The sequence below is a fragment of the Chiloscyllium punctatum genome, chromosome 18 (genome assembly GCF_047496795.1).
Source record: "Chiloscyllium punctatum isolate Juve2018m chromosome 18, sChiPun1.3, whole genome shotgun sequence".
In the NCBI taxonomy this organism is placed as follows: Eukaryota; Metazoa; Chordata; class Chondrichthyes; order Orectolobiformes; family Hemiscylliidae; genus Chiloscyllium; species Chiloscyllium punctatum.
The window spans coordinates 77,693,645-77,719,844 of record NC_092756.1 but is presented as its reverse complement, the minus strand read 5'-3'; the positions used below and the strand labels follow the sequence as shown (position 1 = coordinate 77,719,844).

General features: G+C 41.9%; 1 protein-coding gene across 6 annotated transcripts in view; it reads right to left on the bottom strand.

Annotated features, from left to right (window-relative positions):
• The window catches only part of triobpb (TRIO and F-actin binding protein b), a 373,748-nt gene that overhangs the window by 265,663 nt on the left and 81,885 nt on the right, over positions 1–26,200 (bottom strand). For 5 of the 6 annotated variants that reach the window (XM_072588503.1, XM_072588505.1, XM_072588506.1 and 2 more), the window contains 5 exons: positions 24,516–24,602; positions 22,404–22,484; positions 18,306–18,380; positions 11,768–11,866; positions 4,755–4,832 (listed from right to left, as the gene is read on the bottom strand). In XM_072588503.1, coding sequence (XP_072444604.1) covers positions 4,755–4,832; positions 11,768–11,866; positions 18,306–18,380; positions 22,404–22,484; positions 24,516–24,602 — 420 coding nt within the window. The remainder of the gene's footprint in view (positions 1–4,754; positions 4,833–11,767; positions 11,867–18,305; positions 18,381–22,403; positions 22,485–24,515; positions 24,603–26,200) is intronic. The other variant, XM_072588507.1, reaches the window with a different exon arrangement.

Genomic DNA, 26,200 nt, shown 5'->3' with positions numbered 1-26,200 from the left:
CCCACTGGAATGTGTTCTTTTACCTACACCCCCACCCCAACTCCCCACTATCATCACCACCACTTCCAGGGCACTGCACTTTGACCCTCCAATTCTGATCCCTTTCTTTTCCAATATGTTCTAGCCTGATGGCTGCTTCCTTTACCCATTCCTTGGCTCCAGTTCCCTATCCAGCCTCTCAGTGTATTATGGCCAATTCTCCTTCACTTGAGTTAGGCCTTTCCCTCTTGCCCCCACAACATTCACCATCAACCTTAGGCCCCACTTCCCAACTTTACTCTCCTCTCTGTGACATCCATGCTCTGTATCCTAACCCAATATTTTCCTTCGTGATGGTGTGAGACAGTATGAGCAAACTCTGGAGTGGGCAAGGGCCACAAACAGACACACACACAGGATATGGTTGTGCAATATGAATTACCAAGTTGTGTGTATTTTACAATGATATGAAGTTTTCCAAAATCTATCACTTTGGCTAGTGCAGGGTTATGCTTTGGTCTATGTGGTCCTTCAGTGCAAAAAGATTGAGCATCACCGATCTACTCCTGCTTCTCTTTCTGTGGCCTAATAGGTCAAGAGCAGCAGATGCAAGGGAATACCATTCCCTGCAAGTTCCCCTCCATGTCATACACCATCCTGACTTAGAAATATATCACCACTGTCACCCAGATCAAAGTCCTAGAACTCCCTCCCTAGCAGTGCCTTGGGCAGCCCTAGCCCTAATGGACTGCAGCTGTTCACCATCATCCTCTCCAGGTCAAATGGGGCTAGGCAACAAATCCTGAGCTCACCATTCAATGCCCATGTGCCATGAATTAATTTTAATACTTTTCATCTTTCTGAGCCAGTTGGCTTAGTTTTGATTTTAATGCCAGTTCATGAAAATATTGTGAAGATGAACTCGGAGTGGCTCACATCTTGGGCTCTGATTGAAGTGTTACTGGGACGCTGCATGTCAGCACCAGCCTTCAGCCTCTCTGTTCCTTCAAACTCCACCAACAGGGCATATCAAATCATGAACCACATATGTAAACCAGTTCCTACAAACCTCAAACCCGAGAAACAGCAACTTATGAGTGAAAAATTCAAATATTGCTCCTCAGGCCTGAGCTATTCCTTTCCAGATATTAATCTGGGTTGTTCTCATTTTCCAAATTACCAAGTTGTGTGTATTTTACAATGATATGAAATTTTCCAAAATCTATCACTTTGGCTAGTGCAGGGTTATGCTTTGGTCTATGTGGTCCTTCAGTGCAAAAAGATTGAGCATCACTGATCTACTCCTGCTTCTCTTTCTGTGACCTAATAGGACAAGAGCAGCAGATGCAAGGGAATACCATTCCCTGCAAGTTCCCCTCCATGTCATACACCATCCTGACTTAGAAATATATCACCACTGTCACCCAGATCAAAGTCCTAGAACTCCCTCCCTAGCAGTGCCTTTCCAAATCAGTTTTGCCATTCTTCCACAACCCACAGGTATTTATAAGACTTTCGGACGTAGGAACAGAAGTAAGCCATTCAGCCTATGAGTCTGTTCTGTCATTCAATGACAGAATAGCTGATCTAGGTGGAAGTGGGTACTGCAGTTGCTGGAGATTAGAGTCAAGATTAGAGTGGTGCTGAAAAAGCACAGCAGGTCAGGCGGCATCCGAGGGCAGGAAAATCAGCGTTTCCAGCAAAAGCCCTTCGTTAGGCAATTCCTGATGAAGGGCTTTTTCCTGAAACATCGATTTTCCTGCTCCTCGGATGCTGCCTGACCTGCTGTGCTTTTCCAGCACCACTCTGATCTTGAGCATAGCTGCTCTGATGATCCTCAACTTCACTTTGCTGCTCTTGGCTCATGAGTGACATTCTCTCCTGTCCCAGCCCAGAGGTGCATAATGATCCTTGCCACTTGAAACAAGGGAGATGGTCGTGGGTGTGGTAATCCTTGAAGACTAGTCTAATGCTCCAGAGGCACTTATTCAAATCGCAGCACACCAATTGGTGAAATTTAAATTCAGTTAGTAAATCTGGAATCGAAAGCTGGGTCTCAGTAATGGTAACCATGAAACGATCATTCATTGATGTAAAAACATATGCGGTTTACGAATATCTTTTAGGGAAGAAAATCTGTCATTCTTAATCAGTCTGGACTACGTGCCTCGAGATTCTAGATCCACAGCAATGTGGTTACCTCTTAACTACCTTCTGAAATAACATAGCAATGCCATTCAGTTTAATGGTGTTTAGGAGCAGACAACTATGTCAGCAATTCCCATATCCCTACAAAGAATAAACAAAGTTTTCAATAATTACATATTGATTTTTTTTAAAATGGCTCCACCATTCAGTGGAGAGCAAATGTGGCAAACACTTTGGCTGAGAATCTAAGTACCTGCACGTCAGGTTCTGAATTTGAACAATGCACCAAAGCACAATCTGCAGTTTTATGGAAATAGTTTGAAGAGTCATTTTCTATATCAATAACTGGAAATGATTGTCATGGAAATGAGCTGCAATGGGACAGCAGGAGTGATATTTCCGCCTATACAATGGCTGGTAATAACATTAGATTAGATTAGATTACTTACAGTGTGGAAACAGGCCCTTCAGCCCAACAAGTCTACACCGCCCCGCCGAAGCGCAACCCACCCATACCCCTACATCTACATCTACCCCTTACCTAACACTACAGGCAATTTAGCATGGCCAATTCACCTGACCTGCACATTAGTGAAGGAGCTATCTATTTGTTATAAACACAGTTTATGTCATGACCCCTTGTTATTTTAAAATACAATAGTGTACTTGACATGTGAGAGTGGTCCTATGGTGCAGTGGGTAATGTCTCTGCCTTTGAGCCAAAAGCTCCAGGCCCTGAGACTTGGTGGTCAAGGAATGCATGTTCATAACATAGTCATAACTTGTAAATCCTTCCAACACTCTCCACTGACAGGCTGTAAGAGAGACTGAGATTCCTGGTCAACAATGTGATGGCAAGAAATCTGGATTTTCTGTCATCATTATTCATAGCTAAAGACTATAGTAAATGTGTCAAAAATGGGCATTGCTATTGCATCTTGGACTCCCTGATTTGGACTCTGAGTCAACAGTAAAATGCTAACATTACCACTTAATATGACAGCAATGATCTTGGGAACAGACTGTGAATATTCAGTGTAAGAGGTTGAGTCATCTTTTGAGAACCTTCCACCAGTTTACGGGGGGAAAAAAAGTGCCAGGTCTATACAGTGAACAGAAGTTCAGATTTTACCACATGTCTGCCAAACTTAGAAATGACAAGTGTTGATACATGGAATCTGTTCAACTTGTCATCAACAACCAAAATTAGAGCACGCCCAGTGGGATACATGTCTGCCGTACATTAACTTGATAGCTCATGTCAGCTGCAGCTGTAATAACAATATGCCATTTCTCTCTCCTTCAGTTCTGTACCAGATAGTTTTAGCACCTGGCAATCTGTATAAGACAGCATTATAATATGGAACTCTGTCCCAGACAATGTTACTCCCAGCACTCAACAGTACAACTGTGGCTCAATTCATGGGACTCTGCGCTGAGTTAGGACATTGTGAGTTCCACTCCAGAGATTTGAACTCATAATCCAGGCTGGCAATAAGGGGTTTGGAACATCTGAAACTCTGGCTCTTCAATATGGAGTTAATTGTCACTTGCTGGACACAGGAAGTATGCATCTCTCCCATTGTAGCATAGTGCAGAAAGCAATGTTCAACACATGGCTCACCAGTTGCATTCTAATTTTATGTATAATAGTTTAAACCACATTAAAATCCTTTTTCTACTAATGAAAATGTCCTTGTGAAGATAAGGGTGTTGACACTGAAATGGACCACAGAAACATAGAAAATAGGAGCAGAAGACGGCTATTCAGCCCTTTAAGCATACACTGCCCTTCAAGATGATCATTACTGACCATCCAACTTGCTCTCCCCACATCCCCATATGCTTAGAACTATATCTAACTCCTTCATGAAAATATTCAATGTTTTGGCCTCAACGGTTTTCTATGGCAGAAAATTCCACAGGATCATGACTCTCTGGCTTAAGAAATTATTCATCTCATTCCTCAATGTCCTACCCCATATTCTTAGACTGTGATCCTGGGTTTTGATGCCCTGCTCACCAGGAACATCCTTCCTGTGTTTACCCTGTCTGGTCCTGTTAACATTTTAAAGGTTTCTGTGAGAATGCCCCTCATTCTTCTAAACTCCGGCAAATATCACCTGAACTGACACAGGCTCTCTTCATACTTCAGTCCTGCTCTCCCAGGGACCAGTGTTCTCCATTGCCTGATGGGGAGACCAAGACTGCGCACAATACTCCAGGTGCAGTCTCACCAAAACCCTGTACAAATGCAGCAAGACCACTGAGTAAGATCCTGCACAGCTAAAAGCAATCAATATTCAGTGTTGCCATTAGTTCAAATGTCAAAACAGCAAGAAGCCATTCAGCCCCTTATACCTGTTCTGCCATTTAATTAGACAAAGGCTGATCTGAAACTTAATTCAATTGATCTACCATGGTTCTATAACCCTTAAAACTTTCATTTGGAAGAATTCTATCCATGTCCATTTTGAAACTTTCAACTGACCCTCCCAACATCAAGTGTTTTTGGAGCTCAAATTCCATCCTTCCATTACATTTTACATGAAGATGCACTTCTGATATCATCCCTGAACAGCCTGGCTCAAACAGGACTTTGCACCGTTTGGCATTAAACTACTGACCTTGTCAATTTTAGGGGAGGATCGAAGATATCCTTTGTAAGTCTTTGATTCCTCCTTTGAAGAAAATTTTCCATCCATCTAAAGGAAAGAGTGTCAGGATTACAGAATAAAAATTCCAGCATCTCAACAGCTTACATTTCTGTGGCTGGCAGTGAAAAATCAGAATGGTGTGTTGCCGTCCTGGTGCCAGGATCAAGGATATCTCGGAAAGAGTGCAGAATATTCTCAAAGGAGAGTGGGACCAGCAGGAGGTCATTGTACACATCGGAACTAACGACATAGGAAGGAAAAAGGATGAGATTCTGAAGGGAGAATATAGGAAGTTAGGTAGGAATTTAGAAAGGTCTTTGAAGGTGGTAATATCTGGATTACTCCCAGTGCTACGAGCTAGTGAGTTAGGAACAGATGAACATGCCACTGAGGAGCTGGTACAGGGGAGAAGGGTTCACATTTTTGGACCATTAGAATCTCTTCTGGGGTATAAGTGACCTGTACAAGGACGGATTGCACCTGAATTGGAAGAGGAGTAAAATACTGGCAGGGAGATTTGCCAAAGCTGCTCAAGAGGATTTAAACTAGTAAGGTGGAGGGGTGAACCCAGGTTGATAGTGAGGAAAGAGATCAGTCTGCGACCGGTCCAGTTGGGAAAAGGAGCAAGTCAAACAGTCAGGGCAGGCAGGAACAAAGCAGGGAATGAGGTAAATTAAACTGCACTTATTTCAATGCAAGAGGCCTAAAAGGGAAGGCAGATGAACTCAGGGCATGGTTAGGGATTATATCAAAGTAATTACAGAAACGTGGCTCAGGAATGGTCAGGACTGACACCTTAATGTTCCAGGATACAAATGTTGTAGGAAGGATAGAAAGGGGGGGGGGGCAAGAGAGGAGGGGAAGTGTTGTTTTGGATAAGGGATAAAATTACAACGTACTTAGGGAGAATATTCCTGGGAATACATCCAGGGAAGTTATTTGGGTAAAACTGAGAAATAAGAAAGGGATGATTACATTATTGGGATTGTACTTTAGACCCACCAACAGTCAGTGGGAAATTGAGAAACAAATTTGGAATGAGATCTCAGTTATCTGTAAGAATAATAAGGTGGCTATGGTAGGGGAATTTAACTTCCCAAACATAGACTAGGAGTGCCATAGAATTAAGGGTTTAGATGGAAATGCATTTGTTAAGTGTGTACAAGAAAATTTTCTGATCCAGTATGTGGATGTACTACTAGAAAAGGTGCAAATCTTGACCTACTCTTGGCAAATAAGGCAGGGCAGGTGACTGATAAGTGAAGGAGCACTTTGAGGCCAGCAACCAGAATTCTCTTCGTTTAAAATAGTAATGGAAAAGGATAGATAAGATCTAAAAGTTAAAGTTCTAAACTGGAGGAAAGCCAACTTTGATGGCATTAGGCAAGAATTTTCAAAAGCTGATTGGGGGCAGATGTTTGCAGGTAAAGGGACAGCTAGAGAATGGGAAGCCTTTAAAAATGAGATAACAACGGTTCAGAGACAGTATATTCCTGTTTGGATGAAAGACAAGGCTGATAGGTGCAAGGAATGCTGGATGACTGCAGAAATTGAGGTTTTGGTTAAGAAAAAGAAGGAAGCATATGCCAGGGAGAGACAGCAGAGATTGAGTGAATCCTTAGAAGATTATAGAGGCAGTAGGAGTATACTTAAGAAAGAAATCAGGAGGGCAAAAAGGGGACATGAGATAGCTTTGGCAAATATGGTTAAGGAGAATCCAAAGGGATTTTACAAATAAATTAAGGAGGAAAGAGTAACTAGGGAGAGAATAGGGCCTCTCAAAGATCAGCAAGGCAGCCTATGTGTGGAACCGCAGGAGATGGGGGAGATACTAAACAAATATTTTGCATCAGTGTTCACTGTGGAGAATGACATGGAAGATAAAGAATATGGGGAAATAGGTGGTGACACCTTGAAAAATGTCCATATTACAGAGGTGGTGGTGCTGGATGTCTTAAAACACATAAAGGTAAATAAATCCCCAGAACCTGATCAGGTGTACGCTAGAACTTTTGGGAAGCTAGGGAAGTGATTGCTGAGCCCCTTGCTGAGATATTTGTTTCATCAATAGTCACAGGTGAGGTGCTGGAAGACTGGAGGTGGGCTAATGTGGTGCCACTGTTTAAGAAAGGGAAAGCTAGGGAACAATAGACCGGTTAGCCTGACATCAGTGGTGGGAATCCTGAGAGACAGGGTTTACATGTATTTGGTTAGTCAAGGACTGATTAGGAATTATCAATATGGCTTTGTGCGTTGGAAATCATGTCTTACTAACTTGATTGAGTTTTTTGAAGAATTAACAAAGAGCATTGATGAGGGCAGAGCGGTGGACGTGATTTATATAGACTTCAGTAAAGTGTTCGACAAGGTTCCTCATGGTAGACTAGTTAGCAAGGCTCGATCACGTGGATGCAGGAAGGACTAGCCGTTTGGATACAGAACTGCTCAAAGGTAGAAGACAGAGGGTGGTGGTGTGGGGTTACTTTGTAGATTGGAAGCCTGTGACCAGTCAGAAGTGGGTACTGCAGATGCTGGAGATTAGAGTCAAGATTAGAGAGTGGTGCTGGAAAAGCACAGCAGGTCAGGCAGCATCCGAGGAGCAGGAAAATTGACGTTTGGGGCAAAGGCCCTGGGTTGGGGGGGGGGGGTCCAAAACTAGAAGGCACAGGTTCAAGGGGCAACTTTTTCATGCAAAGGATGGTGCATGTATGTAATGAGCTACCAGACGAAGTGGTGGAGACTGGTACAATTACAACATTTAAAAGGCATCTGGATGGTATATAAATAGGAAGGGTTCAGAGGAATACAGGCTAAGTGCTGACAAATGGGACTCAATAAATTTTGGATATCTGGTCAGCGTGGAGGAGTTGGACCGATAGGTCTGTTTCCGTGCTGCACATCTCTATGTTACTTGTCATTTATCAGCACAAGCCTGGATATTAACCAGGGCTTGCTGCATTTGGACATGGATTGCTTTACTTTTGAGGAGTCGCAGGTGGTGCTCAACATTGTGCAATCATCAGCAAAAATCTTCACTCCCGCCCCTATGATGGAGGCAACGTCACTGATGAATATCTGAAGGTGGATGGCCCGAGGATAGTACTCTGGGGAACTCCTGCAGAGATGCCCTGTGGCTAAAATCCACAACAAACTGAAGTCTATTTGGGTTGTGCCATCCTTGAAATTCCACAACGCTAACTGTGAATCTGCCTTCAGATTAATATTGCTCTCAATATCGTTTAGAGACAGTACAGAGAATAACCGTTATTAGACTTTGTAAAGGATAATGGGCCGGAACTGACTAATAATCTGACAATAATGCAGAGTCTTGAAAACAGTGACCATAAACATGGGGATGCTTGAACACTGGAGTTTCAGACAGAAAAAGGTTACACGCTAGCCAAGGTTTCAGGTGTTTCAGTAAGAACAGAGAAGATGGTAAAAGAGGGGAGGTGTGGCATTGTTAATCAAGGACAGTATTACGGTGGTAGAAAGGACATTTGAGGACTTGTCTACTGGGGTAGTGTGGGCTGAGGTTAGAAACAGGAATGGAGAGGTCACCCTGTTGGGAGTTTTCTATAAGCCTCCAAATATTTCCAGAGATGTGGAGGAAAAGATTGCAAAGATGATTCTGGATAGGAGCGAGAGTAACAGGGTAGTTGTTATGTGGGACGTTAACTTTCCAAATGTTAACTGGAAATACTATAGTTTGAGTACTTTAGATGGGTCAGTTTTTGTCCAATGTGTGCAGGAGGGTTTCCTGACACAGTATGTAGACAGGCCAATAAGGGGCGAGGCCACATTGGATTTGGTATTTGGAAATGAACTGCAGGGGATGGGCACAATTGAAATGTGGAGCTTATTCGAGGAACAGCTACTGTGTGTCCTTGATAAGTATGTACCTGTCAGGCAGGGAGGAAGTTGCTGAGTGCAGGAGTCATGGTTTACTAAGGAAGTTGAATTTCTTGTCAGGAAGAAGAAGGCTTCTGTTAGGATGAGATGTGAAAGCTCAGTTAGGATGCTTGAGAGTAACAAGCTAGCCAGTTACAAAGACCTAAAGAGAGAGCTAAGAAGAGCCAGGAGGGACATGAGAAGTCAATGGCAGATAGGATTATGGAAAACCCTAAAGCTTTCTATACTTATATCAGGAATAAAAGAATGACTAGGGTAAGATTAAGGCCAATCAAGGACAGTAATGGGAAGTTGTGCATGGAGTCCGAGGAGATAGGAGAAGCAATAAATGAATATTTTTCGTTGATATTCACACTGGAAAAAGACAATGTTGTTGAGGAGAATACTGAGATACGGGCTACTAGACTAGACAGGATTGAGGTTCACAAGGAGGAGGTGTTAGCAATTCTGGAATGTGTGAAAATAGATAAATCCCCTGGGCTGAATGGGATTTATCCTAGGATTCTTTGGGAAGCCATGGAGGAGATTGCAGGGCCTTTGGCTTTGATCTTTATGTCATCATTGTCTACAGGAATAGTGCCAGAAGACTGGAGGATAGCTAATGTTGTCCTTTGTTCAAGAAGGGGAGTAGAGACAACCCTGGTAATTATAGTCTTACTTCAGTTGTGGGTCAAATATTGGAAAAGGTTATAAGAGATAGGATTTATAATTGTCTAGAGAGGAATAAGTTAATTAGGGATACTCAACACAGTTTTCTGAAGGGTAGGTCATGCCTCTCAAACCTTATTGAATTCATTGAGATGATGACCAAACAGGTGGATGAGGGTAAGGTGGTTGATGTGGTGTATACGAATTTCAGTAAGGTGTTTGACAAGGCTTCCCACAGTAGGATATTCTGCAAAATATGGAGGCTGGGATTGAGGATGATTTAGCGGTTTGGATCTGAAATTGGCTAGCTGAAAGAATACAGAAGGTGGTGATTGATGGGAAATGTTCATCTTGGAGTTCAGTTACTAGTGGTGTACTGCAAGGATCTGTTTTGGGTCCACTGCTGATTGTCATTTTATAATGACCTAGAAGAAGGCTGACACTAAGGTCGATGGAGTTGTGGACAGTGGCGAAGGATGTTACAGGTTACAGAGAGACATAGAAAAGCTGCAGAGCTGGGCTGAGAGGTAGCACATGGAGTTTAATGTGGACAAGTGTGAGGTGATTCACTTTGGAAGGAGCAACAGGAATACAGAGTACTGGGCTAATGGTAAGATTCTTGGCAGTGTAGATGAGCAGAGAGATCTTGGTGTCCAGGTACATAGATTCATGGAGGTTGCCACCCAGTTTGATAGGGTTGTTAAGAAGGAATACATTGTGTTAGGTTTTATTGATAGTGGGATTGAGTTTTGGAGCCACAAGGGCGTGATGCATCTGTCCAAAACTCTGGTGCGACCGCACTTGGAGTATTGCATAAAGTTCTAGTCACCGCATTACAGAAAGGATGTGGAAGCTTTGGAAAGGGTTCAGAGGCAATACTAGGATATTGCCTGGGATGGAGGGAAGGTCTTATGAGGAAAGGCAAAGGGATTTGAGGCTGTTTTCATTAGAGAGAAGGTGGTTGAGAGGTGACCTAATTGAGACATGTAAGATAATCAGAGGGTTAGATAGGGTGGACAGTGAGAGCTCTTTTCCTCGGATGGTGATGGTTAGTACGAGGGGAATAGCTTTAAACTGAGGCGTAATAGATACAGGACAGATGTCAGGGGTAGTTTCTTTACTCAGAGAGTAGTAAGGGAATGGAACGCCCTGCCTGCAACAGTAGTAGACTCACCGACTTTAAATGGTCATTAGATAAACATGTGGACGAATATGGAATAGTGTAGGATAGATAGGCTTCAGATTGGTTCACAAGTCAGCACAACATTAAGGACTGAAGGGCCTGTATTGCACAGTAATGTTCTACGTTCTATTCTAAACTTATAAAGGTGACCTTGAAGTTGGGAATCTTATTTTTACATTTTCACTGTGTTCTCCCAACTTTCTCAACAATGCCCACTGCATTCAGAGCACTTGATATCTATGACAGGCTTTATTTTCAACTTCTTATTACTTTCCTTGTATTTCTTTGTTTTTTTTTGTGCTGCTTTGAGCGGTTACCACGCCTTGTGCTAGTGCTTAACTTCTCGATAATTCTCTGGTTCACCAATTCTCAGGGCAAGACGTTCCTTGCTCCGTTACACTGTAAACTCTTTATTTACATTAACATAATAATGCAGCTATATAGTACAGGATTTCTTCAGAGCTATACGGTCTATCAATCGTCTTCGATCCTCACTGTCTTGCACTGAATCATGTGACCATTGTCAATAGCACACCCATGTGCCAATACTACAATAAACTCTACCAGACCATTGGATTCCCATTTAACCTTGTTTATGCCTTGCTTTCTTTTCTTTAACACTATTTCCTATGTCATTTATTGATCTTTGTTGCTTAACTACACCAGTACAGAGATTAAGAGATTTCATACAGATGTTCAAAATGTTGATCAAGTAAATGAGAAAACAATGTCTCCATTGGCAGAAAGATCAATAATCAGAAGCTGTAGACTAAAGATAAAAGTACTAGAGGAGAGATGATTTTTAACAAAATATATAGAATTGAGTTATTATAATGTGGATGTGACTGCCTAAAAGGAGGAGGTGGATGGATGGAAATAAATTCAATGCTAATTTTCTAAAGGGAGTTGGATACAAACTTCAAAACTTGAAAGATTTACAGGGGCACACAGAAAAAGCAGGAGAGTGGAGCTAACTGGGCAACTGTCTCAAAGGGCCAAATGACTCCTTCTGTGCTGTAACCATTCGGTGATCTGTGCTGTTTTATGTTAACAGTCTCCACCTCTATGACCCTCTTAGCTACTTCAGAGGTTCACTAACTTTAACCTCCTATTCCATGCTCCACTCCTTTCAGGCCACCCAGTGGCAGGCATGCCGTAGGTGGTTTGGATCATGATCTCTGGAATTCCTAAAGCCCTCTTCCACTACTCAATCTTTCCCATTTGAGACATTGACACCCACCTCTTCTACCAAGCTTTCGGTCAGTTCTTCTAGTATCTTCTTAGGCTTTGAATTGATCTTTGTGTGACTGTGCCCCTGCAGAGTGCTTTGGAACATTTTCTACATTAAAAGAGATACACATCTGTGAGTTGTTGTTGCTGTAAAATCATTAAAAGCCTTAAACTAGTACTGAGATTAACGATTCACGTTCACTAGTGAGAGAACAATTTAACAGAGCTGTCAAAACTGTGAAGCACAAATTGTTTTACAAGTGTCCTGCTTCATCAAAGGCATGAGAGGATCACTGCTTTCATTTAAGGATATTAAGGAACTACTTGGGCTTGGGTCTTGCAATTGTATGCATCTAATGCTGTTGATGTAGCTGATACAACCTGTGAGAGAATCCTAATGCCCAAAATGGTGTCAATGCTCAGCCTGTGTGTTCAATGGACTTGAGGCAACAGTTGGAAGGAAATGGAGGCCATTGTTTGGCTCAGTGCCAATACATTAGATAAAGCAAACATTTTGGCAAATTAAGTAGTATTCTCATTCATAATCATTGTCCACTGGATGTCAAAGTAGAACAGTGTTGGGCTCCTACGCAATGACACCTGTAAATGAAGATTCGACCTACACTCACATAGCCTTTCGGCTTGACTCATCAGTAGCACTCCCACCTCTTTGTCAGAACGTCATAGGTTCCAGCAACACTGTGAGTCCAGATCACAGACTCTAGATTCACACACGAGGGCTGAGAGAACACAGAACTATCAATGTTTCTTAAAATCAGATCCAAACTGCCCTCTGCAGAGCATATAAATGGTATGATCACATGGTAATAGCCGAAGAAGTCAAAGGGAGATCCATCCCACGCCCAATCTCCCACATTTAAAATAAAACAAAGAACTTCACACACTGGAGATCTGAAACAAATAAAAACAGAAATTGCTAATGAAACTTAGCAGATCTGGCAGCTAACGTGCAGAGAAAATAGAGTTAATGTTTTGAGCCCAATGACCCTTCTTTGGAACTAGGAGCAGTGAGGAAAAAGTAATATTTATTTTGATGATAAAGGTTGGGGGTTGTGGGGGGCAGTAAGGAGTGAACAAACAAGTGGAAACAGAGCCCATAATGTGAGAGAAAAGGATAAGCAAAGGGATAGTTAATAGTAAGCCCAGAAAGAAGCCATTACATGACAGGATCAGGGGCTATGGGAGTATATAATAGACAGGCTCTGAAATTGTTAAAAGATAGCTAAAAGGAAGATGAGCTTACATGAACTTTGCTGCAGTCTTGCAGCGGGCCTGAGACACGAAATATTGACATATCAACATGGCGGTATGTTGAAGTGGCAGACAACTGGAAGCTCAGGGTCAATTTTACAGATTGAACATAGCTTTTCCGCAAAGTTTGTGTTTCGTTTCCCCAACGTACATTGTGAGGAGTGAATACAGTAAAATAGGTCGAGTGAAGTGCTGATAAATCACTGCTTCACCTAGAAGGTGTATCTGGGGCTCTGGATGGTGTGGATGGAGGAGGTAAGCAAGCAAGTCCTGCACTTTTTGTGATTGCATGTGTTATGAAGGTGTAGGTGTGTACTGTACCTTTAAGAATCTGGAAGCTGACACGGACTTAGAGAGGCACAGATTTGCTGAAAGAATTTAAAATGTAACGTATGACTGTGAAGCCAATAGTGCAGGTCAGTTGCCACAGTACACAAATTCGAATTTGGCAAATCAGTTTAAATTATGCCCAAGATATCAAAATCCAATCGAATTTGAACTTAGTGTTTTGATGACATCAAACCAATGAAATGAAACGATGTTTTGAGGTATAAAACCAGTGATTTTGAACAATTACAGGGAGAACTGCCAAGAAAACCAACAAGTACAGACTGCTAGCCAAATAGCTCTCTGAAAGGTAACTGTCCATAAGAAAAGTTGTCCAGCCTCAGGCGACTGTCTGTGTGGAGTTTGCACATTCTCCCAGTGTCTGTGAGGGTTTCCTCCGGGTGCTCCGGTTTCCTCCCACAGTCCAAAGATTTGCAGTTCAGGTGTATTGGCCATGTTAAATTGCCCATAGTGTTAGGTGCATTAGTCAGAGGGAAATGGGTCTGGGTGGGTTACTCTTCGGAGGGTCGGTGTGGAGATGTTGGGCCGAAGGGCCTGTTCCCACACTTTAGGGAATCTGATCTAATCTAAAATAAGACCGAAGAGACAACCCAGGAAAAGTCAGAGAAAAATCTACAGTGAAATCTACAAAGGAGAATCAACAAAGCTGGCTGGTTTTAAAATGAAATTTTCTTTTGTAAATCTTAATCAGGTTTCTTTTAATCAGACAAGTCAGAGGTAAAAGATAGGTTTGAGAGAAAGGAGCTGTAAACAGCTGTTGTTTTAATGTTCTCTGTTAGACTTAAAGAATAAAATTGTTAATTTTTACTTTAAATAGTGACTTCTGGGATAGTTCTTTGCCTCTCAAAGTTTAACAGATTACAACATGAGGTGAGCCTGTGTGTGCGTCAGATTTAAGTTAGTAGAGGGGTTGACCCCATTTCATAACATGTGGATAGGTCCCTTGGGTTGTGGTGAGCTGTTGGGGTGGAGTAGGAGTGAGCCATGGTGTCCTAGAAGGCACAGTCTACGTGAAATGCAGACAAGAGAGGGGAGGGGAGAGAAGTGTAGTCTCGTCATAGCATTCTGCTTGAGGTGGTGGAAATTGTGGCTTATGATCCTTTGGAATTCAGAAGCTGGTGGAATGGAACATGAGGATAAGGGGGAATTCTAGCATTATTGTGAGAGGGAAAGGAAAGAGTGATGCAGAAGTGCTTGAAATGGGACTGACACAATTCTGTCAACCCAGCTGAGGAAAGAGGCAGACTTATCTAAGGCCTTTATTTAGACCAGTGAGTCTGACATCAATGGTGGGAAAGTTGCTGGAGAAGTTACTGAGGGATAGGATATATTTATATTTAGAAAAGAATGGGCATATCAGTGATAAGCAACATGGTTTTGTGCGGGGGAGAACGTGCCTTACCAACTTAATAGAGTTCTTCGAGGAAGTGACCAAGTTGATAGATGAAGGAAGGGCTGTTGATGTCATATACATAGACTTTAGTAAGGTGTTTGATAAGGTTCCCCATGGTAGACTAATGGAGAAAGTGAAGTCACATGGTGTGCAGGGTGTTCTAGCTAGGTGGATAAGGAACTGGTTGAGCAACAGGAGACAGAGAGTAGTAGTTGAAAGGAGTTTCTTGAAATGGAGAAAGGTGACCATGGTTTTCCACAGGGATCAGTGTTGGGGCCACTGTTGTTTGTAATATATATAAATGATCTGGAAGAGGGTACTGTTGTTATGATCAGCAAGATGACACAAAGATTGGTGGAGTAGCAGAAATCATAAGGAACTGTCAGAAAATACAGGAGGATATAGATAGACTGGAAAGTTGGCCGGAAAAGTGGCAGATGGTTTTCAATCCAGACAAACGTGAGGTGATGCATTTAGGTAAGACTAATTCCAGAGCGAATTATACAATGAATGGAAGAGCCTTGGGAAAAGTTGATGGGCAGAGAGATCTGAGAGTGCAGGGCCATTGTACCCTGAGGTTTGCTGCACAGGTGGATAGAGTGGTCAAGAAGACATATAATATGCTTGCCTTCACTGGATGGGGTATTGAGTATAAGAGCTGGCAAGTCATGTTAAAATTGTAAAAGACTTTGGTTCGGCCACATTTGCAGTACTGTGTACAGTTATGGTTACCACACTACCAAAAGGATGTGGATGCTTTGGAGAGGGTGCAAGGAAGGTTTACGAGGATGTTGCCTGGTATGGAAGGTACTAGCTATGAAGAGAGGTTGAGTAGGTTAGGTTTATTTTAATTAGAAAAAAGGAGATTGATGGGGGACTTGATTGAGGTTTACAAAATCATGAAGGGTATAGACAGGGTAGATAGAGACAAGCTTTTTCCCAGGGTGAAGGATTCAATAACGAGAGGTCACGCTTTCAAGGTGAGAGGTGGAAAGTTTAAGGGGGAATACACGCGGCAAGTACTTCACACAAGAGGGTGGTGGGTGTTTGGAACACTTTGCCAGCAGAGGTAGTAGAGGCAGGCACGGTAGATTCATTTAAGATGCGTCTGAACAGATGCATGAGTAGGTGGGGAGCAGAGGGATAAAATGCTTTGAAATTGACCGACAGGTTTGGACAGTACATTTAGATAGGATCAGGCTTGAAGGGCCGAAGGGCCTGTTCCTGGGCTGTAAATTTTCTTTGTACTTGTTCTTTGACCTCCATGGAAGGTAGCTTCAATGAAACAGATGTGACAGAAATGGAGAAACTGGGAGAATAGAATGGAGTCTTTACAGGAAGCAGGGTGTAAGGATGTATAGATACGGAAATTGTGGGAGTTGTGGGCTTGTAATGGATATCGATGGCCCACCTATCCCAGAAATAGAACAGAGATGTTGAGGAAGGAAAGGTAGGAGTATGTAATGTATGAAGTGAAGGTGAGGGAAGGATAGAAATTGGAATCAAAATTGATAAATTTTTCCAATTTCAGACAAGAGAGGAAAACAGCACCAATGATGTCACTGATGCATCAGCAAACGAGCTGTGAGTAGGGGCTTAGGTCGGACTGGAACAGGGATTTATTACTTTGGCCAACATCATGAAAACATTTCATAACTGATTTGCTCACTTCTGTTGTGGGAGCTTGCTGTGCACAAATTAGCTGCTACGTTGATCTACATTACAATTGTGGCTACATGTCAGAAATTCTTTATTACCTGTGAAACAAGTTTAATATCCTGATATTGTGAACAGGAAAAAATATTAATGAAAGTTTTAACTTTGTCCTCCAAGTTTAGTTGGGCGAGGTGTGCAGGGGATTTAACTGAAGTGGAACAGTATGGAGTCAATGACTTCAGAAGGTGAAGTGAAAAATTGTCAGAAGGAAAAGAATTAAAAACACTTTCACAGTGGCATTCTGTTTTTAGTTAAAAATCTCATAACACCAGTTATAGTCCAACAGGTTTATTTAGAAGTATAGCCTTTCAGAGTGCTGTTCCTTTGTCAGATAGCTAGTATGACAGGATCATAGGACACAGATTTTATAGCAAAAGATCATGGTGTCAGAAAAATGAAGCAATATTTTGAACAAACCTAGATTGCTGGTAAGAACAAAATACAATGTATCTGCAAATGCAAATTCACCCCCATAGACCTATATGTGTGTGCATGCGAGGGAGAGAAAGCGTGTGTGGGAGAGAGGAAGAGAGTGAGTGTGTGTATGTGCGCGTGTGCGCATGTGAGAGTGTGTGTGCGCGTGTGCATGACTGTGACGGAATGTTTGCCTGTGAGAGGATGTGCACGTGGGTGTGAGTGTGGGGTGCGTGTGTCTGAGAGAGTGTGTGTATGAGTGAGGGTCTACATGAGTGCATGAGTATGTAAGAGTGTGTGTGTACGTGTGCGTGAGAGTGTATAGTGTAGTGCGGTCACCTGTAGTGTGACATGAACCCAAGGTCCCCGTTGAAGCTAACCTCATGTGTACCAAACTTGGCTATCAGCCTCTGCTCAGCCACTCTGCGTTGTATCCCGAAGTTTGCTTGGAGTACAGTCACCTGAAGATCAGAGGCCGAATATACCTGACCACTGAAGTGATCACAGCAGTCAGGGACATTCAGCCTCAGATCTTTGGGTGACTGTACTCCAAGGTGGACTTTGGGATACACAACGATAGCAAAGTTTGGTACACGTGGGGATGGCCTCAACTGGGACCATGACTACACACACACACACACACACACACACACACACACACACACACACTCTCCCTCACGTGCATGCGCACACACATATAAGTCAGTGGGGTGAATTTGCATTGCAGATACAAAAAGCACACAATCTGTAGGCAGTCAATGCATGTGACATTTGAGTAATTCCTACTTTGGAAATACAACCAGTCTGACTCAAGACTGAAATACATACAGACTCTAACCTCACACCTTTAATGCATTGTCTGAGCTGAGATGTCACTCTTTTTTTATAAAACCTTAAGTTATCTCAGGAATATGACTTGAAAAAAGCTCTGGGATTTACATATTAATGATTGGAAACCTGCAACCCATTATAAAAGATGGAAGACTTAACAGCAATCTCGGTTTGTTCAATATACTGCATCAATTGTATGACACTAATGATCTTTTGCTATAAATTCTGTGTCCTGTAATCCTGCCCTATTAGCTACCTGATGAAGGAGCAGTGCTCTGAAAGCTAGCACTTCCAAATAAACCTGTTGGACTATAACTGATGTTTTGTGATTTTTAACATTGCCCACCCTAGTCTAACACTGGCACCTCCACATTCTGTTTGTAAACAGAGCACGTCTGTGGATTTTTTTACACTACTAAAATAAAAATGAGTTGCATTGAACCCATTTTTTATCTGATTAATCACATCCTACAAAGTCTGTGAATCACAAGGTTGTCCATGGGTTATTTTCTTGCACAGTTTCCCACTGGTTTAAATATTGTTTGTCTACAACACGTGATCTAAGATTACTGACCTTGCCATTTTGAGGGGATGATTGAAGATATCTGACATTGGCCTTTGATTCTCCTCTTCCAAATCTTCCATTTGCCTGAGGGAAACAGTATTAACATTGCACATCCATTCCCAAAATTCCAAAACTGTAGAATTCCTCACTATTCTTAATGTTTCATCCTTCCCACAATCTACAGGCTTTTATAATGTGATCATTATCCTCTATTCTATTCCTTTCAATCCTTGTGCACCATGGCACTTGGCCATGTATCTTGGTTGCCCACTGAAGGTCAGATGGATTGAATTTGTGCCTCTGTATGAGACTTGGTTGTACTTCTGTGGGTTAGTGGATAACACACATTTCTGAGTCAATAGATTGTAAGTTCAAACCCTTCTCAGGCTTGCTCTCACAATGCTGGCTGACAATGCGGTGTAATGCACTGAAAATTACATTAATGTATTTTATATATTAGAGGCTACCAGACACCCATATACCAGCAGAGTGAGTCTGCTCAGAAGAGAATACTAATAAAGAAGGGTCCAGGTTTACCAGTTCATGAAATTCTAATTGTAAATATCTGAATGTATAATTGCTTCTGCCCCAAGTACTTGATTTGAGGGAGTCTTGTTCTGTTAAAGATGTCATCTTTCAGATGTGTTGTCAAACCAAGACCTTATCTGCCCTCTCACATGCAAATAAAAGCTCCCACAGTACCTGCTTTGAAGAAGATTAGGGCAAGTCTTGCTAATGTCTGAATCAATATTTAACCAACAACAACAAAACAAAGATGAGTTGGTCATTAAGCAATTGCTTTTGTGAGGCCTTGCCACGTGTTTCCTAACTTACAGGAATGATTTTAAAAGTACTTTGGATGATTGTCTTGAAAATGTGAATATCTTGCAAGTTTCCAGCTAGTGTGGTACTGGGGCAAAACACATCATAGGCCATGGTGATGCATACATTACACTGATAATGCAAAGGAAGCCTCTGTCACATAGAACATTGTGACAAACTTGCCCTTAAACCTTGGGTTCCTACAGTCGAACAAATTTAAAGATTCCTGTCAATTTAACATGCAAATCAATTCCAACATATTTCAACTTTACATTAGGTGGCATTCTTAATACTGGATAAAACACTGAATTATAAAGAAGTTAGAAAGCTTATTCATCCCATCTTGCTGGTGTTTATGTTATAGACAAACATCCTCCTAGACCTTCACCTTTTCATCTGCCTCTATCAGGTTTTTCTTCCATTCATTCCTCCCTGATCTGTTTATCTCACTTCCACTTAAATACATCTACACTATTTGCCTCAACTAACCTATGAGGCTCACAGTCTAATGACTCTCAGGGTAAAACGGGTTGAAGATCTTTCTTATCTGGTCATCTTTTACTATTGAACGACTAAGTTACTGTCAGCACCTTTTTGCTTTTGCTGCTTCTGTTAGCCTTTGCAATAAAAAAAACACCATTTATTTATCTTCATCCCCTTCCCTCTCTCTTGTCTCAAAGGCAGTGCTCAGAGGGGTATCTGGAAACATAATCTGATAAAATGCAGAAAAAAGCCATTTGGCCCATTATGCCTACATTCAATGCAGCTGGTTTTTCTTATGGTTGGGAGGCCATGGTGATCAGAAAATAATCCAACCACAGGTAAGATATCACAGGCCTTCTGAGCTTGTCTTCACCAGATGTTCATTCATGCACATCCGATTTCAGCTCACTGGTTAGTAAACAGGAACGGGAATGACCAATGGCTGACTTTCACCTTCATATCAAGTAAGCATTGAGGATCAAATGAGACTCTCTCCTCCAGCTACTCTAGCTTAGCTCTATAGATCAGAACTGCATGGACAATACAGATCAGCAAAAGGATTCATGGGCTGGGTGTCTTCTCTCATGAAAACAGAAGGCTTGTAGGGAACCCAACAGAGATCTTCAAGATGGTTTAAGGTTTGATACAATGGATACAGAGAGACCATTTCCTCTTGTTGATATAAGGAAGTGGCCAAGAAATCCAACAGGAAATCGCAAGGTTTGTGAAGGTTTGTAGCTCAGGTTGAGGTTTAGGGTGTAAGTTTGCTCGCTGAGCTGTAGGTTTGATATCCAGATGTTTCATTACCTGGCTAGGTAACATCATCAGTGGCGACCTCCAAGTGAAGCGAAGCTGTTGTCTCCTGCTTTCTATTTATATCTTTCTCCTGGATGGGGTTCCTGGGGTTTGTGGTGATGTCATTTCCTGTTTGTTTTCTGAGGGGTTGATAGATGGCATCTAGATCTATGTGCTTGTTTATGGCATTGTGGTTGGAGTGCCAGGCCTCTAGGAATTCTCTGGCATGTCTTTGCTTAGCCTGTCCCAGGATAGATGTGTTGTCCCAGTCGAAATGATGGTTTTTTTCATCTGTGTGTAGGGCTATGAGGGAGAGGGGGTCGTGTCTTTTTGTGGCTAGCTGGTGTTCATGTATCCTGGTGGCTAACTTTCTTCCGGTTTGTCCTACGTAGTGTTCGTGGCAGTCCTTGCATGGAATTTTATAGATGATGTTGGTTTTGTCCATGGGTTGTACTGGGTCTTTTAAGTTTGTTAGTTTTTGTTTGAGAGTGTTGGTGGGTTTGTGTGCTACTAGGATTCCGAGGGGTCATAGTAGTCTGGCTGTCATTTCTGAAACTTCTTTGATGTATGGTAAGGTGGTTCAGGCTTCTGGCTGTGTTTTGTCTGCTTGTCGTGGTTTGTTCTTGAGGAATCTGCACACTGTTTTTTTGAATGTCCATTCTTCTTGAATACGTTGTATAGGTGGTTCTCCTCTGTTTTTCAAAGTTTGTCTGTGCTGCAGTGTGTGGTGACTCGTTGGAATAGTGTTCTGATACAGCTTCATTTGTGTGTGTTGGGATGGTTGCTGGTGTAATTGAGTATTTGGTCAGTGTTTGTCGGTTTTCTGTATACACAGGTTTGTAATTCTCCCTTGTCCTTTCTTTCTACTGTGACGTCCAGAAATGCGAGTTTGTTGTCAGTTTCTTCCTCCCTGGTGAACTTTATGCCTGTGAGGGTGTTGTTGATGATGTTCAATGTCTCTTCTATCTTGTTTCGTTTTGTGATGACAAAGGTGTCATCTACGTAGCGAACCCAGATTTTTGGTTTGATGATTGGTTGGGCTGTTTGTTCTATGGACAACACATCTATCCTGGGACAGGCTAAGCAAAGACATGCCAGAGAATTCCTAGAGGCCTGGCACTCCAACCACAATGCCATAAACAAGCACATAGATCGAGATGCCATCTATCAACCCCTCAGAAAACAAACAGGAAATGACATCACCACAAACCCCAGGAACCCCATCCAGGAGAAAGATATAAATAGAAAGCAGGAGACAACAGCTTCGCTTCACTTGGAGGTCGCCACTGACGATGTTACCTAGCCAGGTAATGAAACGTCTGGATATCAAACCTACAGCTCAGCGAGCAAACCTACACCCCAACAGGAAATTCTGAAACACTTCTTCACCCAAAGAGTAATAAAAATGTGAAACTCATTACCAGAATTACAGAAATGTTGGAACTGAATAGTTTAGATGCACTGAAGGGGAATCCAATCAAGCCTAATGAGGAAGACGAGAATTGGGAGGATTTAATGGTAGATTAAGGTGAGTAAAAAGGCAGATCGAGATATAAACACCAGCATGCATTGGGCTGAATGGCCAGTTTTTGTGCCACATATTCAATAAGCTTGTACCCTTCCCTCTCCACATAACTCAGTAACATGACCAACTCTGGTTGGCTGTAATCCTGGTTATTTCATCACATAACCCTCTCACTTCCAATCACTCTGCCTCATTAAATGGCGTCCTCTTCCCGTCTACACTATTTTTATGTATAAGTTAAAGTGTTAAAAGAAAATGAATGGAACATGAGATCTATTTTTCAAGTGCACTTGTGATTTTTCTGTTGGGATTGGGGACGATGTGGACGCTCATAGCAGTCTTCTGAAGATTAATGTTTACTTTCTGGAAACTTCAGGGCCATTCTGGAGAGTTTGTGACCCAAGTACCAAACCGAGCTGTGCTCAGATCCCACAACTTTATTGAGACAAGAATCTTCATGTGTTTCTCATATGAGAACAAACCTTGTTCGTTTCTGAGGCCACTCGAGAGCATTTAGTGAAAAACTTTGACTCATCTTTTTGTGAGTAAAACTTTGTATCCATCTAAAAGCAAAAGCAGAAGCAGTAGACTGTGGTCAATGAACGTTGCAGCCAATTAGAAATTATCCACTGTATTCAATTTATGGAACAGTAGTTACTGAGTAATAATGAGGAGAATATATAACAACAATAAGAATTACTCACCTCAGATTGCAACACAAATAAAAAGATTTGACATTCTCACACCCCAAAGATTTTACAGCCAACGAACGTACAAATTCGGAACCAAAGTAGGCCATTCAGACCCTCAGGCTTTCTCAAGTTATTTTATAAGACGAAGGCTGATCTGATTGCAAACTCAAAACTGCACCCCTGCTTTCCTCGAGTGTAGCATAAATATGAGCATGCACTGATTGGACTGACCAGCCTGTTTCTGTGCTAGATATTCTATGTAACTGAGCCTGTCGCCTTCTCTCTCCACATAGCTCACTAACACTGAGGGAGGCCAATCTGGACACTTCATCACAGAGTCATAGAGATGTGCAGCATGATATCCCAACCTAATCTAGTCGCATTTGCCAGCACTTGGCCCATATCCCTCTAAATCCTTCCTATTCATATACATCCAGATGTCGTTTAAATGGTTGCAATTGCATCAGCCTCCACCTCTTCCTCTGGCAGGTTATTCCATACATGCACCACTCTGTGTGAAAAAGACCACATGACCCTCTTCACGTTTAATCATTCTGCTTCATTAAGTGGCTCCCTCTTCATGTCTCCAAAACTTTCACCCCCTTGGTTCCAAAGACTCACTACCCTCTGAGAGAAAATATTTTGCCTCATCTCTGTTCTGAATGGGTGACCCCTGATTTATAATCAGTGACCCCCTAGTTCTAGATTCTCCCATAAGAGAAAACATCTTCTCCATTGGATGTAGGTTTGCTCACTGAGCTGGAAGGTTCATTTTCAGATGTCACCATACTAGGTAACATCTTCAGTGAGCCTCCAGACAAAACACTGCTGGTGTTTCCTGCTTTCTACTTATATGTTTGGGTTTGCTTGGGTTGGTGATGCCATTTCCTGCAGTGACGTCATTTTCTATGGTGATGTTATTTCCTGTTCTTTTTCTCAGGTGGTGGTAAATGGGATCCAAGTCAATGTGTTTGTTGATAGAATTCCGGTTGGGATGCCATGCTTCTCGGAATTCTCGTGCATGCTTCTGTTTGGATTGTCCTAGGATGGGTGTGTTGTCCTTCCTTATCTGTATGTAAGGATACTAGTGAAAGAGGACCATGTCGTTTTGTGGCTAGTTGATGTCCATGTATCCTGGTGGCTAGTTTACTGCCAGTTTGTCCATTGTAGTGTTTGTTACAGTTCTTGCACAGTATTTTGTAAATGACATTAGTTTTGCTTGTTGTCTGTATAAGGTCTTTCAAGTTCATTAGCTGCTGTTTTCGTGTCTTGGTGGGTTTGTGGGCTACCATGATGCCAAGGGGCCTGAGTAGTCTGGCAGTCATTTCTGAAATGGCCTTGATGTAGGGGAGAGTGGCTAGGGTTTCTGGATGTGTTTTGTCTGCTTGTTTGGGTTTGTTGCTGAGAAATTGGCGGACTGTGTTCATTGGGTATCCATTCTTTTTGAATACACTGTATAGGTCATTTTCCTCTGCTCTGCATAGTTCCTCTGTGCTGCAGTGTGTGGTGGCTCATTGAAATAATGTTCTGATGCAGCTTCATTTGTGGATGTTGGGATGATTGCTTCTGTAGTTCAATATTTGTTCGTATGTGTTGTTTTCCTGCAGAGGTTTTCTACAATAGAAAGCAGGAAACACCAGCAGTGATTCATCCAGAGGCCCACTAAAGATGTTCCCTAGTAGGGTGACGAAACGTCTGAAAATGAACCTTCAAGCTCAGCGAGCAAACCTACATCCAGAACCTCAACCTGAGCTACAAATCATCTCAAAACTAGCTAATCCTCTCCACATCTACCATGGCAAACCTCTCAGATAGGAAAAAAATAAATCCACTTCTTTCAGCTAAATTACACAATGTTTGCAGAAAAATACTCAATTTGAAAGAAACATAAACAATAAATACCTTATCATATTGATGGGATAAGTATCGATTTTTCTCTTTATTTTCCAACGTTTTTGAAGAGATTTGTTTACTTAGGCCTCTATCAGTCTGAAAATAAGGGTACAACTTCAGTAATTTAAAAACTAAGCTCATTCACAGATACCTGTTCCAAATTAACTCCAGCTCTTTTGGTTCTTCCCCTACTTTTTCATCTGTTTCAACCTTGTCCTATCCTGGTCTCAATGCTTTTGTCTGCTTCCATGTCTCACAATATATTCAGGCTCATACATCAATGGATGGGAGCCCTGCAAATTGGGCTAATTGTGCTTAATTCAAATACAGCACACCTAAACATCACTGAAGCAGGGCAGCATTTTTACCATATAAGGTTACTCTTTGGTTGACCTAACCCTTCTATTTACTAATCAATGCAGAACTTGAACATTTCTAAAATGAGATACATGTCATTGAAACTTTTCATCTAGCACTCATCAGGATAAGCACAATAAGGCCAAATTTCAAACAATCACAGAAATTTATATCACAGGAGAAAAGGGAGCTGATTGTTTGGTGAGGTGAGTGTACGTGGCTGAGGCATTGCTATGGAGAAAGCAAAGGGGAACTATAGCTCTCGGGTAATTCAAAGAAGTTGTGATGGTTTGAACATAAAAACAGTGACTCCTTATGCGCATTGTAAAGTTTCTGATTCAGGCACACATGTGGGTTGATTTGTAAACCCGGTGGCACAGCAAAGGTTCGCAAAGCTGGTCCAGTCGGTTCTGATATAACGCAACAATTCCGTTCTTGTGGAATCTCGCGTTTTAAGAAAATCACGCAACAGCCATGCCATTTAAGCTAATGGGGCTGGAATTGTGTTATATCCAGTACAGGTAAGGAAATTTCACCTTCTGTAAATAACGTCTAAATTGTTTAATCATGTTAAAGCCAATTTGTGTTGAAGAAACACGCGCTATAGCAGAACCAACTGTACCTGGCAGAATAGGACTGTCCTATGGGAGGTAACAGGCAGAGTAAATTGGCCTTTACTCTTTGGAGAATGAAAGGCTCTCTCAATGAGACAAACAAGATTTTGATGGGGCTCGAGATGTTGAGAGCTTGTTTTCCATTAGTTGAGGAAACTAAAACACAGGGACATAGTCTCATGATAAGGAGCTGATTGTTTAAAAATGAGATGAAGATAAACTACTTCACCAAGAGTTGTGTGCCTTTGGAATTCTCTACCCTAAGTAGTCAGGGGCATGCTCCATCACTGAACATGATTAAAGCTGGGACAGACAGATTTTTGGTCCCTTGTGGAAATAACAGATATGGAGAGTGGGCTGGATAGTGAAATTGAAGTTTAAAATCAGCCATGAATCGAATATTGAATGGTACAACAAACTCGACAGACCAAATGGTCTCCTCCTGCTCCTATTTCTTCTGTTCCTTTGTGAATGGGAGTAAGTTCGATAAAACTTGCCTTATCCTGCTTCTAGGTAATACAGGTAAGGAAGACATTTCATCTTCTGTAAATAACGGTCTAAATTCTTCAATCATGTTAAAGCCAATTCATGTTGAAGAAACACGCATTATAGTAGAATTGACTGCACTTGGCAGAATGGGACCATCCTATGGGAGATAAAAGGCAGAGTAAATTGGCCTTTACTCTGGAGAATGAAAGGCTATCTCAAAGAGACAAACAAGAT